At 38.4% G+C, this 17,455-nt stretch overlaps 1 protein-coding gene across 3 annotated transcripts in view; it reads right to left on the reverse strand.

The window, feature by feature from the left end:
- The window catches only part of LOC127640910 (CREB-binding protein-like), an 83,953-nt gene extending 67,294 nt beyond the window's left edge, over window positions 1-16,659 (reverse strand). For all 3 annotated transcript variants that reach the window (XM_052123620.1, XM_052123619.1, XM_052123618.1), the window contains exon 1: window positions 15,864-16,659. In XM_052123620.1, coding sequence (XP_051979580.1) covers window positions 15,864-15,936 — 73 coding nt within the window. In that variant the 5' untranslated portion in view covers window positions 15,937-16,659. The remainder of the gene's footprint in view (window positions 1-15,863) is intronic.
- Window positions 16,660-17,455: the final 796 nt, after the last annotated feature.

Below are 17,455 nucleotides of genomic sequence, written 5' to 3' on the forward strand. Positions count from 1 at the left end.
TGGGTTGCTATGAGACGTCTCTGACAATCAGTGTACCCCTCAAAACCACAATGTAATCAATCTCAAAATTAAAAACAAGCTCCCTCTTTGACACGTTTGTGTGTAGTTGTCAGGTAATTGTCACTGGATTTCAAATGTGAAGTGAAGGGTCACATCATGCATGATGCACCATCAATCATCGTTTTCATGATGATCATTGCTGCCATTTCAGAGTACCTGAGTACATCCCTAGTTGGCAGGATAGATTTGCCGCCTTTCATATTGTGGGCGCTCCCTCATAATACAGCACCTTTGACAAGAAAGGCAGAAACAGCAAAAATACTTTGACTAAGGCTACCAGAACTATTGAAGAAATGCTTAAAACACCTGTTACATCTCCATCTGACATTTACAGGTTTTTCTCTTCCATGTGAATCAGTCAGTTTTAATAAGTATGTAATAACATACATTAATAATACAAATAATATTACTAAAAAACACTATTATCTATCTTTAATATACATATGTTTTCAACATACATCAAAACTGATTTAGCAGCAAGGTTATCTCTCAGTATTTAATCTGATTTATTTTTGTTTTTTTTTTATCAGAATTTTCATAAAATTCATTATCAGAGTTTTAAATTTTTATGATCCCCGTGAACTTCAGGTAAGATTGTTGTTTTACAAGTTTTATTCCCCCCAAAGTGGATACATTTCAGGCCCTGGAAGTACCGAAATCTCTGAGTTGCTGTTAATGAACCAGCAGGGTTTCCCAGGCCAGCACTGTGCGGTGTATCCGTGGCTCTGATTGAGATTCAGCATGGATAGCGTTGAGGTCACTCAGGTCCAAAAGTAAACACAGACACGCACTGCCAGACACAGCAGGTGCTAAACATGAGGCAGGCATGAGTAGGGATCATCCCTCCCCTTTTTCTTTTTTTCACTTTACGGGGCAGCTCGCTCCTTTATGACCCACATCACAGAGCCAGACTCATGCATGTGCTCGCTTAAACATTCAGCTCTCTAGTACTGAAGACCAAACTCCCACCCTTTCCAAGCTTGGAGTGGAGCCAAAATGCAAAGCAATGTTTTGGTTTGGAGTCCTGAGTCCCATGGGGAGCCAGATTGCATTTTCCCTTTCTCTCTCTGCCCCCACCCCCCACACCCACCGTCTCGGAGCTGAAGCTCGTTAAAGTGGCTCTGGTGGTGTGCTATAAATAGCCTCTCCATGTGTCAGAAGACCACAGCTGTCATTCACTGGGTCTAAAGGATACTTAAGCGTCTGAGCTGGGACAGGTGCCCCTCGCCTGGGATTTTGCTCAAACAGGGTAGATAGCCATGGATCAACATGAACCGAGACTTCTAACTTGGCTATCCAACTCTCTGTCACTTTCTCTTGTAATCCTATACCCCACTCCTCTCAAAACAATACCATTAGAGTCTTTGCACCATGAATGCTTTTGCCTAGGACATGGGGGTTCGTAGCACCTATGTACACACATATCAGACACATCATGTCAGAGCACAATCTAGAAGTCAAAACAAGTAGATGCTACATTCTCAGTACTGCTACAAAGGACACTGTAGAAGACATTAACGTAAACGAATACATATGTTTTTTTTTTTTTTTAAATCAACTACATTTATAATGACACAACAGTCTGTAGAGAATCTTGTTGAGGATGTTAGTTAAGGCGAAAGAATACTTACATTTTACGCATGCCGCTACGTCTCACAGTATGTGTGACGGAAAGTTCGTAATCAGCACAGTCTGTGCGCGTTGTCTACGTATGCACCAAGCGTTGACTGTACTAATGCTTAGCGCAAAGCGATTTAGTGTAAACCATGTACAGTATTCAAGAGTAAATATCAACAATGCGCAAGGTGTAACGTCTCCCAGAAAAAGTATGTATAGCCTTGCCTTTAGGTAACTATATTGTCCCCTTAGAAACCAAGATTTGTTACTGCCCAACAATGGAATAACACATGCCAAGTGTGTTCAAGGGACAATGATTTGGCATAGCATTTGCACCTGCATACTTTTGTAAAGTATGTTCCTAGCTTATGAGTTGTAATAGAGAATGAGCGAGTTAGGGATTTAAAGAATTGTCGAATATATCTCTATAAATCCTGAATATATTAATTCCTTCTTGGTTGAGGGAGCATTTGTACACAAAAGACTGCAAAGCACATTCCGCCTGAGCAGCAGAACAGATTCAGGTTTCACAAGGCAGTTTAGGCCAGAACTGCTGCTGATAGACAACAGAAGCAGAGGGAAGTAGACGGGTAGATGGGGGAATATTTGGCTCAGCAATGGAAGTTTAACATAGGGCTGGTTTGGTCACATGGCAAACCACTCAAAGTCGTTCTATCGGCTGAATCCTGTCTTGTAAAAGGGTCATGTTTTCTTTTTTCATTCCAGCTCACCAACATTGCATTCGCTCTTACATTATTCCCTGACTTGATTTCACTAACAAATTTTGCAAGAATTTAGTTCCCAATTCAAACTTGAGGATTTTAGTGTACTGTGCCGTATCACGCTAACAATCTAAATGCCCAGATTTACTTTGTTTTTGAGCGTTCCGGATTGGCTTGCACCTGATTGTCCGCATTGCCTTTGTGAGTATACTCTTTTGACCGTGACCGAATACGAATGCGTTTGATGCATGACCACTGCAACTTCTTTGTGATACTCTTTTAGTAGAGTCTACAGACGGCGCATGCACCAACAACACGCACAGTCGTTGAGCGCATCCGAGGGCTGGATTATGAATAAATTTACTTTACGCAATGCGAACACACAAAGTATAATTTGGCCTTAACACCATTGGTTAGAAAATCCTCTCTGAGAAATTGCCCCATAAATTCATCCCTTTAATAGCACCACTGCTATATCAAAGCAGTGCTTTTAACATATTTCAAGACAATAACTGCCGGACTTCACATCGCCTACTGTGACCAATATTCCCGTTTTTATGCATACTCTGCACCATGATGGCAATTTTATACTTAATTAGCCCATTTAGGTTACAGTTAAATGGATAATAATTAGTTAACCTACTGAGGGACTGGGCTTAGCATTCTTTTATCGCCAAGAAACAGGTCTGATCCTGATCTGGTGGTCATGACCCTAAACCAGCCAATTAATTAATGGACTAAGGTGACTAATTATTCTGAAAACTCACTAGTCCAACTAGTCAATTTTGAAAATGTTGTTTTGCACATCCCTTGTTCCAGGACCAACGTTTCAGGTCACCAATGGAGCTGATGTCAACTTCAGACTCTGAGATAATGCAGGTCCTCACAAAAGCTGTGAAAGATGTTGATGAAACAATAGCAAACAGTCTGAATTCAACTGCTAGTGATGACTACAGAACTGCAAGTGTGAGATCAACCAAGGCGGAAGTAGATTTTGCTGCTATTAGCTCTTTATATTTTGCTAAAGCTGTGGTGTAAGTCCAGAAATACAACAAAACTTCTTTGTAGACTTGCAAAATCGCTAAAGAAACAGTAAATTAAGATGTACTATTCCCTGTGGTTTACAGCTGCATTTTCTCTAAACAACGCTGATTTAATTTGGTCTGACTGGCCTGTGATGTGCACTCATTACAGAGTTAATCCAGCAGGTCTGCGCACTCAAGAGTTAAAACGGCACTAAATTACCCCACACAATGGGGTCAGTCTGCCAGCCTTGTCAGAATTACTCTAGCGGAACATCTCCAGTCTTGACTTCTGCCCTCTTTCTTCTGCTGCGAGCATTTGTCTTCGTTTACAGATGGGTCTGGAAGGGTAATGTTTTAAAGGGCTTTCATTTTAGAGAGGAAAACACACACGCCCTCCTCCTCCTAGTAATGCTGCAAATTTGAAGCATACATGCTGCAAGGGTCACTATGCTTTATGTATAACTTAATGTAACTTGCTGAAGTGAGGTGTCAAAAGATTTGGGTAAATGCTTCAAACAGCGGAGAAACAGGTTAAATGCAAGTCGAAACAACAGCTTTTTTAACCGTGACTCTGTATGAACAAGTTCAGCAGATGCGACAAGAAATATTAGGCTGCAGTTGAACAGTATGTGTGGTCAACCAAAGTATCCTCTGGCCTTAAAGGCTAGGGTATACCTAGTTTTTGTGCTGTTTTGTCTTGTGCGCAGCTGAGCGCTCCTCCTTTTAAAGCATACTCTTTTGGACACTTGTGCACAAGGACTACTTTGTGATACTCTTTTAAAGATAAGTTAGTTTGTACAACATTCTCATTGCATTCCTTGAAAGGCAACGGGAAGTTGACTCTGAATTGCTGTCCAGCGACAGATCACGAGAACAATTGCATTTTAGACTACATGGAACGGCGTTTTTTCACATGTGCAGTATAGGGAATTTAAAGAGGTCATGCCATGAGGAATAAAATTTTCATCGATCTTTTGACATATAAGAGGTCAGTGTACTATAAAAGCATACTGTAAGTTTCAGAACTGAAAACTTCCTCAATTGAAAAAGAGCATTTATATAAACCAAGCTGCAAAAACAGCTCGTTTGGAATTTGTGGAACTTGTGATGTCCAAGGACCAAATACATGTAAATATGCAACGCCTATTTTTCCGTCATTGCACCCTTAGCCCCGCCCACTGGTGCTCAGTCACACTGGTAGAGAGGAGAGAGATGGGCCAGTCATGGGAAATTCATCCAAAGTGGACTTACACAGGCCATATTCATGTGCCTGTCAGGATTTAAATGTTTTTCTACATAAATGTGCATGGCTTTGACATCACATGCCGCTTTTAAAAGACTCAATGTCAAGTTATAACTCTAAAATGGAGACCCCCGTTGTGTTTCATTCAGCAGCACTGTCTTGCTGTTGTGCTGTTTTGAAGGCGTCCTGGACCGTTTTTGCACCCATCTGTGCCAATCGATTTTTATTGTTGATTTTTTTGTAAACATGCACTCATTAGACTTTGATCATTTTGATGCATTTTCGGCAATGTGCGCTTCGTTTTAAGAGTGGTCCAAACACAACTTTCAAAAACACTTCTCATTCTGCTGCTGCCACTGACTGGGAGAAGCACATGCAGTCCTGTGTGTAAACAAACCCGGGAAAATGTGAGATGTGACCAGTGTCTCTGCTTTGGCCTGTTGAAGCAGCCCAACGCAACCATCATGTATTCAGAACATCTCAGTGAGGATTGTATGTTTTCGGCTCATATTAGGAGTGTGATTGCTTGTTATCCAGTCACAGGAACTGTTATTGAAGGATACGGCAGTTAAAACACTACTGGACTAAAAATAAGTAAACAATTTAATTCATGAATCTTTCATATGTCATGACTGTTTGATGGCTTAGGTGCCGCTTGAGTGAACCAGTGTTTCCTGCAATGCTATTCAGCAGCGGCACTCCACAGTTACACCCCTACTTTGAACTTCCAGTGAAAAAAAATTCTAGTGAAACTGAAAAAAGTGCCTTTAAAATGTGTGTTGTTCAACAGTTGTGAAGGGCAACATCTCTTTGGCAACGAACCTATTTCATCCGTGCATTCTCTCCATCGTGGGATATCGGTGGGGTTTTTCATTGTCCGGGCAGATACATCACTTATTTTAGGTTATTGCGGCTTTAATGTTGTTGTCGTATTACCTTTCATCCCAGGACCCAGTTTAGCTGCTTTGGAAGGGTAATGACTTTGAATGTGTGTGAAAAAATGTATTTAAATTTTTACAAAATTTTGTATTTTATTTAATATGCTCACATTGCGTGGCTATTGCGTGGGTCATTTTGCTTATCTACCCACATCAGGTGGGTGACCTGTGAGACGTCTTGGAGAAATGCCGTTGGTCACAAATACATGCGCTTGAAGAAACACACTTTATTATATTTTTAAGAACAGACAAAAGAAAAGCCTTCAATGCTTGTGTCTGATTCGCTGATTGTTCAGAAGCATGCAGTGCGAACTATCTCGCATGTAAAGAGTTTTCATTCGTCTGAAAACTGTTTAGAAGAATTATGTCGTCTATGAGAATGCTGAAAATGATCTCTGATCTTCTCAGGAGGTGCTGTGAGTTTAATTCGCTTTATTTCCTAGCGGTTGGCATGCATTTCTGATTCCGTGATAGCAAATGGAGCCGTTGGAGATAGTAAATGTTTGGATTTGGGGAGGTGATTACATAAGATGTTTTGATCACTTAGTTTAAAGTGCTATTTGAATTTAGAAATGACTTTTGTTTATGTTTTTCAATATATTAATCTTTTAAAGCAAAATCAATAAAGCAAAAAAATTCACGGCACCTCGGCAGGGGGGCTGTCTATGTTGCGATAACTTGCACTTATCATTCAAATATATTTTACATATCACCCAGCCCTATTGCACACCTCCGAACAAACAGAGTGTCAGACATGCACATAGGTGGCTTTTCTGTCATCTGTTCTTAAAAATATAATAAAGTGTGTTACTTCAAGTGCATGTCTGTAGGTCTAACAGCATTTCTTGTGTCATTCCGAATCAAAGAAGTCTTACAGTTTGCAACCTTGATAAGTTGGTAAAGAACATCTGTCTTTCATTGCGTTATTTAGGTTCATTTATCATGGGTCGCAAACTCTTTGGCAACTATTCTTTATTTAAGGCTATTATATTCGTTAGGCTATTTTATTGATCTTGGATGCTTCTTTCATAATGGCAACCCTAGTGAGTATGCGCATATTTACTGAATTAAGATGTTACAGATCTATAAACCTGTTAATTTGACATGCGAATGGCATGTAAGCGAGCAGTGCATTAAAATTATAGCTATGTTTTTAATCAATAATGCCGTCAACATTGCAAGTGCACAACGTTGGAGCGATTTGGTATTTCCAGCTTTCATATCGTGGCACTCCCTCATAATAATACAGCACAAAGAAAGGCAGAAATAGCAAAAGTGCTATGTTTGCAACCAGAACTGCTCAGCTGCAGGCTGAAGAGAAACACTTTTACATCTCTCATCTATCTAGTGCTCCATCTGACCTATAAATGTATTTTCTCTGCCATGTGAATCAGACAGTTTTAATAAATATGTAAAATATTGAACATAAACACTAATAATATATTAATATAGCTGTAAGCAGCAATTAACAGGGTTCAAGCAGCATAGTGCCTTTAAGTGCGTGTGCTACAAGATTTTAAGAATTATTCTGATAGACCTAAAATAGAGATAAAGCACTTTCATTTTCAGCACTCTCAGGTAAACAACCATAGAAATAGTGTTTTTGTTTTTTTTAAACATATCTGACTGCTATAGCGCCACCAATTGTCTGATCCAAACCAAATTTGGCATGCCTCATTGGAATCACCTTTCATCTGTGTACTAAATTCAATTTCAATCTGAGCCTTTGTTTAGTAGTTATTGGCTTTTGGATAAACTAAGCAACACCCATATGTTTAAATTACCATGTTATAGCATTGTCAAATCAAATATTTTTTTTTTTTATAATTATTGATCTAGGCTGTCCAAGGATTCTTCCTGTACATGTTTTGCTGGCATCACGTCAAAAACCTAGGACTAGTTTGCAAAATCGATATTTTTTAAATAATCTTAAATATTTAACGAACGATTTGATTGACACCAATGGTCCTTCAGGCAAAGTTGCTCAAAGTGGAGATCCATAATAATACAGTATATATCTAATGTGTGTCTATGTGACACACCACACAATATTCAGTGATTTACACAAATGTAAAATGCGAAGCCACCGGGAGGCACTCTTTTTTTGAGTGTTTTTTTTTCAAATGTAGCCAATTGATTGGTTACATTTACATTTATGCATTTGGCAGACGGCGGTTCATGGCTGTCCTCAAAGGCCTTGATGGCACCTTGCATAAGACACTGCATGCAAAATTATAGGACAACCAATGGCTCCTTAGTTAAGAGCCATTTTTAGGTTTTTCATTTTTATAGTGCCACCAAATGTCAATTCGCACTTCGTACGTTTTGGTGTACTGTTGCTAAATGAATCATAAGTTCAAACTTTTTGGATAATTATTGATATTGGGACTCCAGAGAATATTACATGTTTTCTGTTCTGATCGGTTGAAGAGCCTAGGACTAGCAAATGTATATGTTTTACGACAAATCCCAAATTGCGGAAAAAAAATTATGACCTTAATTATAAATCAGAGATAGCCATTTTGTTCGACTTGAGCCAAGGATTCCAATGATATATGGCACTTTTACGACATACGTTTTAGGAGTTATGGCCCAAAACACGTTTGCCTTTGCTACAGCGCCACCTATAGGCCAATCAGGACGAGAACATGTACATGCTTAGCCAGCTGGAGTACTACCATTACCCAAAGTTTCATGTCTCAAAGCCTTACGGTTTGGTCTGCATGATCAGTTTTAGGGCAGAATAATAATACAAATCTTAGCAATTTCAAAAGGGTTTCAGCACTTCATGCTTGAACCCCTAAATATTAATACTATATTATTAGTAATATACATCTGACAATATTTCATATTTATCAATCTATCTTAAATATACATGTTATATAAGCAAGGTTTTCTAAGGACTTTAACATTAACATTTTTAATGCATTTTGTCAACATTAAACAGCTCTTTTTAAAGTAACTGATGAGTAATGACTTGTATTTTTAAAGTGATTGTTCATTCAATGTTGTTGCTAACCTGTATGACTTTCTTCTGTGGAAATTAAAAGGAGATGTTAGAAAGAATGTTTTAGTCACCCTTCACTTTCATTGTATAGAAAAAATATGAAGTGACAGTGAATTGTGACTGAGACATACTGCCGAACATCTCCATTCGTGTTCTACGCAAGCCTTGAAGATAGAATAATGACAGAATTAATTTTTTTGGCTGATCTGCCCTTTAACTACCTTGTTAAAAGGTATCTGCCAAGAATAACAACATAAACAAAGCACATGATTCAGTATTACATTACAATGATATAATATTCAAGTTGACTGGGTACCAAAAAGTAATAAGGTAAAGATGTGTGCTATCTAAAAGTGCACAGTCTGATGAATCCTTTACTGAATTAACTCAATAAATCAGTGTTCATATGAAAATATGTAGCTAGGTACAGGGCTGCTCGATTATGGCAAAAATCATAAATCAAGATTATTTTGGTCAATATTGAGATCATGATTATTTAACACGATTACTCGCTGACTTTGGAAACATCACACATTTATTGAACTTTTTTTTTATCAGTGGATTTCCTTTAACTTGAAATGTACACTGCAATGGGTAAGGGAGGAGGTTATTGTCATATGATAATTATTTGATGTTACGTATGGTAGTCCATGTTGTGAATTTTTACGATTCTCTACACCAGCTTCAAAAGCACAAAAATAACACTAACTAATATGTTAATTATGGAGGAATGGTTTCTTCATATGAAAGTTCTTCATTAAGACTAGTAAACAGTCAGTAATAAAATAATAATAAAAACAGCAATGAATAGAATAGATTAAAAATAATAGAAATAACAGCAGTAGGCTATAAAGCATTAAATTAAACATTCAGAATGAATGAAAAAACTATTGCAGGTCAATACTGTGTGATTATAATACGGGCCTTTTGGCAGAATTTTGAAATGTATTTGACCGTTCAGGTGCGCATTAGCACAAGCATTTTCAGAACGCACACATACCCCACCTGTCAATCAAACAGGGCGCAGCTGTTACTAGATCGCTAGCGAATTATAAAATTATGTGCTCTGGATTACTTTCAACAGCACAAGCAGAATATTAACTTTCTAATAAGTGACACTGGCCTAGACTATCACAAAAATAGATTTTCTTTTCATTATTGACATTTAATCAGTCTGTTTGTCCAGGCAGGCAAATAAAACTCTCTTTCACTTCCCCCTTCAAAAATCCACTTGTCCCGGACAAGCGGACAAGTGTTTATGTTGAGCCCTGATTAAATATTGCATTCAAAATTCTCCGATAATTTTTTTTTTCTTCTGCAGTATAGCTCCTAAAGTAAATGTATGTTGATTTAAAGGGGTTTCAGATCTTATTTTTGAAAACAAGCCAAAAAAGACTAATCAAAAACCTATTTTGGTCCAGTGTATAATGGCCAAGACTACAATCTCTCACCTTTAAGTTCACTTTGACCCATCTTTAACTCACAAAAAAACCCTCTCTCTTCTTAATAGAGCTCCATATCGCAGATTTTCATCATGATAAGATACACACAGTGAATGTGACACATACATTATGATTCACTACGTTGCAGAGCCATCATGTTATAATCTAGCTGCAGCTAATGCGCATGAGTGACAAGCGTCCCAGTGCCAAAGTGTGCATCAGCCCGGAGAAGATTCAATCTCTTACCCAGTCACTTCACGCTACTCACAGACTCGGTGCTGACCGCACAAGAGAAATGCCAGTTTTGGAGTTCATTTTTATAACCCGCTTCCTTATTACTTTAATGAAAGATGTTTAAAGTAAAGGATGTTTAACGCTACACACACAGATTTAAAGAAGACTCAAATGTGAAAACATCCATAGGGACTTTCAAGCGTTTGGAAATCTGATTACCGAACCACCACCGAAGTGAATTCATAACTAGTATGCAGAGTTTGCTTATCTAGCGAGAGGACATTTTACTGCATGTGCAGTTAGAGAGGGAAGAAGCATGTGCAGCCTGAGGGGAAATTAAACTTTGTCTGCTCTAGATATTCTCTTTTTTTAAATAATATTTGTATTATTTAATTCTATTTAAAATATGTAGGATTTATATGACAGTAATTTAAGTGCAGCCTGTGCAAAATGTAAATGTATAAAAATTATGAGCAGTTTAATGGGGGGAAATATTAACCGAATAGTAATTCCAGTGTCGACTAGCAGCATCAGAAACATTTAGTCACCTAGTCGATGCCCATCCCTACTAAGCACTATATTTGCTCAATTTCAAAACTTTAACTTGGTAAAAAAAAATATTAAAAAAAATAACATTGTATATTAAATGATAGATGCCATTTTTTTCTGATTTCTATTTAATCATTACATTTTAGACATTTATTTCTGCATGAATAAATTATTATAACAGGAAGAAGAAAATAATAGTACACACAGTAGTCCAGCAACCATGGATGGCATATGTGCCTCAGCAATCGCATTTTCTCACAAAAGACTAATCAAACCAATTGCACATATAATACACAGTGAATATGACATTTACTCATAACACACGTGAATCACTTTTACTTTGAAGTTGCACTCACGCGCTCGTGCGTATCCACCGAGAGCAACAGAGACTTTAAGCGCCGTGGATCACCTGCTTGGATTATCACAGACTGACCATCATGGTTTGTGAATCAGATTAACTTTTGATCCTAATCCAGAAGTTTTGATTCTGGCTGATGGAATTTGCACTTCAGAGGAAGATATTAGAGGAGCGCTTGACGAGAAAGCGCTGGATTTTCTTCAGTTACATCCGTGTAAACGAGATATCCACATATTTGCAGATGGTATACAATATAAGTTTTACTGATATTTGCTATTTTAATCATTAGACAAGACCGTTAAGAGAAACAGGGAACTGTTGAGGAGAGAGAGGGAGAATGAAAAGGCATTTAACTTTAACATTTTCAGCTGAAACACGTCTATCGTGGCTCTGATATGCAGACCATTTAAATGAGACTGTGTTGCACACTGGTCTATTGTTGTCATAGCACGATGACACAACTACAAAACGAACTGTGATTAGACGTTTACATGTCTCAGGTGTCTCCTTCACATGCAAGCAGGTGATTCTTGGCAGCCTTAAGAAAGGAATGGGCCAAACGGGAAAATGTATCGGCCGAGAAAGAACAAGACCCCTTCTCTACCATCGCAGTGCATGGGGCTACTGTTTGTGAAAGGATATGCGAATAAAAATAATGCAATACTTCAGAAATTATATCTGTGTGTTTACTTTGACTTCCATCAAAACCAGCTGTTATTGGGTTTGAATATTGATCACTGATTATCACAAGTGTGACTTAATTTTCATATTATTTTATTCTGTATTATTGCTTTCAATAACTGAAGTACCATATTTTGTTGTGGATGTCTCAGTGTGGATACTGGATTTGCACTTTTTGGAGAGCTAAAAATGGCATTTTTAAAATAATAAATGCAACTGATTGTGTAAAATAGGCACATAATATAATTTACAGACCCCTGAATCGAAATCGTGGCAGACTTTGAGGTTTCAGCAAACATCGGAATACTGACTAAAACAAATCAATATAAGACACACAAAACAGCAATATCTGATATAGAAGGATGACAATCATACTATAATTTCTTGGATGAATGCACTTTGTTGACTGCAAATCCTAAAGTTAAGCTTAATCAAAAGCATTTGATTAAGGCATAATGTTGATTAGGTTACAGTGACCCTGTACAAATGCACGTAAAAAACTGTTTATTCCAGGGTTTTGCAGAAAGTGTCGGTCTGAAACGTCATGTAAACGAGAAGGCTGTAATTTTAAGTTTAATGGATTAAGATAAAGCGGTTTAACACACCTAGGGTTCTCCCAGATAACGTGGCTTAATGTGGTCATATAAACACATGAGCGGAATTGTTAGAGGTTTCTGAAGAGTGTGTATGTGCGTGAACTGACCGGATAACCAACGTCATAGGATGGAACCTAACATGTCAAAAAAGTAGAACTCCACAACATTTCTTGGAGTACAATGGAAACAGCACTTACAATATAAACTACACCCATTTATACATGTCAAACAACTTCGGCGGAATCCCAGAGTTTTCTGTAAGAGGGAAACAGCACTATTGCAGAGCAATTCATATGCAGGTGGTGACGGGAAGTTAAGGAAACAAACACAGCAATAACTCTGGAGCATCTGGAAATAAACCAAAGTAACGGAGAATAAAATAGTGAACTCTACTTCAGATACCATATTTGTTACTTACACACGTGTTGAGGGAAAATTATGTTGCTAAGGAGAAAGCTGCTAACTGACAAAGCAGCACATATACAGGAGTAACGTGTACTCCGCTTATCCAATGCATGTAAACGGGAACGCCAATGTCTCACAATAAACTGATTTACTGCACTAAGCCGCTTACTGGTGTCTATGTAAATGTAGTCAGAGAGGCACTTACAATGGAAGTGAACGGGGGCCAACTGTTGGGAGGGTTTAAAGATGGAAATGTGAAGCATATCATTTTAGAAAAGTACTTACATTAATTATTTTGTAAAACGTGTATTATTTGAGCTGTGAAGTTGTTTATATTGCACGTTTTACAGGCGAAACTCGAAAAATTAGAATATCGTGCAAAAGTTCATTAATTTCAGTAATTCAATTTAAAAGGTGAAACTAATATATTATATAGACTCATTACAAGCAAAGTAAAGATATTTCAAGCCTTTATTTGATATAATTTTTATGATTATGGCTTACAGCTTATGAAAACCCCAAATTCAGAATCTCAGAAAATTAGAATATTACATGAAATCAATAAAAAAAAAAGGATTTTAAATACAGAAATGTCGGCCCTCTGAAAAGTATAATCATGCATATGTACTCAGTACTTGGTTTGGGCCCCTTTGCATTAATTACTGCCTCAATGCGGCGTGGCATGGATGCTATCAGCCTGTGGCACTGCTGAGGTGTTATGGAAGACCAAGATGCTTCAATAGCGGCCTTCAGCTCTTCTGCATTGTTTGGTCTCATGTCTCTCATCTTTCTCTTGGCAATGCCCCATAGATTCTCTATGGGGTTCAGGTCAGGTGAGTTTGCTGGCCAATCAAGCACAGTAATACCATGGTCATTGAACCAGGTTTTGGTACTTTTGGCAGTGTGGGCAGGTGCCAAGTCCTGCTGGAAAATGAAGTCAGCATCTCCATAAAGCTTGTCTCCTGAAGGAAGCATGAAGTGCTCTAAAATGTCCCGGTAGACGGCTGCGTTGACTCTGGACTTAATAAAGCACAGTGGATCAACACCAGCCGATGACATGGCTCCCCAAACCAACACAGACTGTGGAAACTTCACACTGGACTTCAAGCATCTTGGATTGTGTGCCTCTCCATTCTTCCTCCAGACTCTGGGACCTTGGTTTCCAAATGAGACGCTAAATTTGCTCTCATCAGAAAAGAGGACTTTGGACCACTGAGCAACAGACCAGTTCTTTTTTCTTTAGCCCAGGTAAGGCGTTTGACATTTGAAGCCCATGTCCAGGACCCGTCTGTGTGTGGTGGCTCTTGATGCAGTAACTCCAGCCTCAGTCCACTCCTTGTGAAGCTCCCCACACATTTGAATGGCCTTTTCCTGACAATCCTCTCCAGGCTACGGTCATCCCTGCTGCTTGTGCACCTTTTTCCTTCCACACTTTTCCCTTCCACTTAACTTTCTATTAATGTGCTTTGATACAGCACTTTGAGAACATCCAACTTCTTTTGCAATTACCTTTTGAGGCTTTCCCTCCTTGTGGAGGGTGTCAATGATGGTTTTCTGCACAACTGTCAGGTCAGCAGTCTTCCCCATGATTGTGAATTCAACTGAACCAGACTGAGAGACCATTTAAAGGCTCAGGAACCCTTTGCAGGTGTTTAGCTGATTAGAGTGTGACACTTTGAGCCTACAATACTGAACCTTTTCACAATATTCTAATTTTCTGAGATTCTGAATTTGGGGTTTTCATAAGCTGTAAGCCATAATGATCAAAATTATATCAAATAAAGGCTTGGAATATCTTACTTTGCTTGTAATGAGTCTATATAATATATTAGTTTCACCTTTTAAGTTGAATTACTGAAATTAATGAACTTTTGCACGATATTCTAATTTTTCGAGTTTCATCTGTATAGCGTTACGTCATCATGGCAACTAAGCTGTCAAACTGAATTGGATATAATTTATAAAGAAAAGGTTAGTAAGTGATTTTGTCACAGTAAATATCAAACAAAAATCAAATGTCTAGTGGCTATACTCTCAAAACATTATTTCAAAGCTTACGTTTTGGTCTCATTCACTTTCATTGTAGGTGCCTCACTTCAACCCAGATTTTTGCTTCTTTTTCTTTCCATTTTTGTTTTTTTAAAAGAAAAGGAGTAACAAGTCTAAATTAATTTTTGTGGTAATCAACATTATGCCACAAATGCTGATTGATCTGAACTTGTATTGAACCTGGAATATTCTCTTTAGGCTGCATCACAGTAATCTTGTTCTAAACCAAAATCTTTTCCGTTTCAGAGACTGTCCTGGGACAGTGCCCTCAAGTATCTGTCCCAACATTGTTTCACTTCATGCAGGTTTCAAAGAAACACTTTTATGATTTGTCAGTTTTCATGAGGTTTGACAGAAGCCTGAATGATGATGGATATGGTGATTTCACAGACTGATGCAATACATAAAAGTGACGTCTGAACTTTTAAGATGTTAAGGAGGATAGTATGGGCTTTAAAAACCGATGACAAGTTAACACTCACATTCAACCCCAAAAACAAACCCAAACTCTCTTAACTCTACATACAAAACACACTTTCAGCCTGCAATATCTGTGAATTTAACGTTTGACATAAATGTAAGCATGCATAAGGCTACAAACAGCACATTGACACTAATGTCGGACCTAAAATACAAAAGACGATAGAGCAGATGTGATTCGTTCCCCACCTAGACAGCATTTTTGTGCATAATAACCGCATTTGAAAGGTTCCAAATGACGTGTATTTGATGTCCAAACATGCGGTCTATGTAGGTAGCTCAACAGAATTTGATACATGGCCAGAAAAAAAACAGCTATCAGAGGAGGCCAGAGGTGTTTCAGGGCTCATTTGACAGCTACACGAGAAAAGCGCATGCATGAGTGTGTTATAGTGCTTTATGAGAGTTTATTAGAGGGTTATAATGCATGTTTGTATCAGGCCTGCAGGACTTTTACCTGAAGCGTCAGGAGCAGGTGCTGTCAGCTTCGCTCGCTTCGCAGGACCAACTTCGAGCAGATTATCAGCCATTGCGACTGTAAGATTAGCTTCTGGCTGGATATTGTAGGGAAAAATCAAAGTGAGGGATCCTTTCGTTAGGGGGGGGGGGAAAGATGTTACCTTACTTTTCTAAGACGTGGGGAGTGTGCAGCGGCTCGGCGGAGGTTCTTGTTCAAAAAAGCAGCAACAGCGCCCCGCGTCGCCACCACAATTCACCCCATGATAATCCAACACCCAACACCCACATTATCGTCGTTAGATTACCGAGAGAAAACGCCTCATTTCCTGGAATTCAACATAAAATCCCAATTAAAATATCCACGGGAATCCTCGCGCGCGCGAGCGTCTTTAAATCTGCATCGGCACGCGATCCATTTTCTGGCGTCAATTTCTTTTCCGTGCAAAAATATTATTAGAATCCGCGTCAAAATGCACGACTGCATAAAAATTTTATATTTCTGCAAAGTCGTCACTTCGGCACCGTCTGTCCTCCAAAAGCGTCCGGTAAACAATCACAGGTCGGAGCGCAGATACGGACGCAATCGCCGCTCTGAAGGGGAAATCAGATATACGAGGGTTTTATGGCCGACTAACACCGATTAATTCCAGGATGTTTCGCCAAAAATTCCTTCGCGGCGATTTCAAAGTGTCATATTCAGCTGATAAGTCGTCACACTTCGATTTGAGTGCTCTTGTGTCCAAAAATAAAAAATAGTGCTCTAGATTTCGAGCCTCGACAAGATGGCGGCTGTTGATTCCTTCGATACAAAAAAGTTATTTTTTTTTTCCCAGATAGACGGAGCTGAGGGGGAGGGGGAGCTCAATCACGCCCTACGTCAAACCTGTTGTGAGTGCGCCGGGCGGCCGCTAGGGGCGGCAGACGATCACAAATGAGCACGTCGAGGTCAATAATTCTCAGCTTTTTAAAGGAATGTTCTGGGTTCAGCAAAAAACATTTCGACTCGTCCTCTTATAAAAAATAAATAAATAAATAAAAAAAAGCAAGAATGGAGGTCCCACTGAGGCACTTGCAATGGAACTGAATGGGGACACATTTTTAAGGGTTGCCCCCTTTCACTTCCATTTTAAGTGCCTCATTGTCAAGTCAACTTTTTTAGTTTTTTTTTTTGGTAATCAACATTATGCCACAAATGCTGACAAAAGCTTAATTTGTATTGAACCCGAAATGTTCCTTTTAACATTTTCAATGATCAAAAAACATCATTATAGACAAAAAACGTATATGTGATTGCATTGCGCTTGGAAACACCTTTAGATACATCCATAGAAACCTAAAAATCGACATGCATTAGTTTTGATATTTGGTGACATGTCTTAGTCTGAAATAGATTGAGTTTTAAAATGAGTCCAATACCAAATGACCAATAATAACAGTGAGCAATAATTTAAAATAATTAGAAACACGATTGTGTTTTATAAGAGAGTTAATATTGATATATTATAATCTTATATAAATTACATTTATGCAGTTTCTAGCCTCTTAGGGGCCCCCACAAAGTCATTTTGTTTTATATAAAATATTTTTGTA

Source organism: Xyrauchen texanus, chromosome 50, assembly GCF_025860055.1.
Source record: "Xyrauchen texanus isolate HMW12.3.18 chromosome 50, RBS_HiC_50CHRs, whole genome shotgun sequence".
Classification (NCBI taxonomy): Eukaryota; Metazoa; Chordata; class Actinopteri; order Cypriniformes; family Catostomidae; genus Xyrauchen; species Xyrauchen texanus.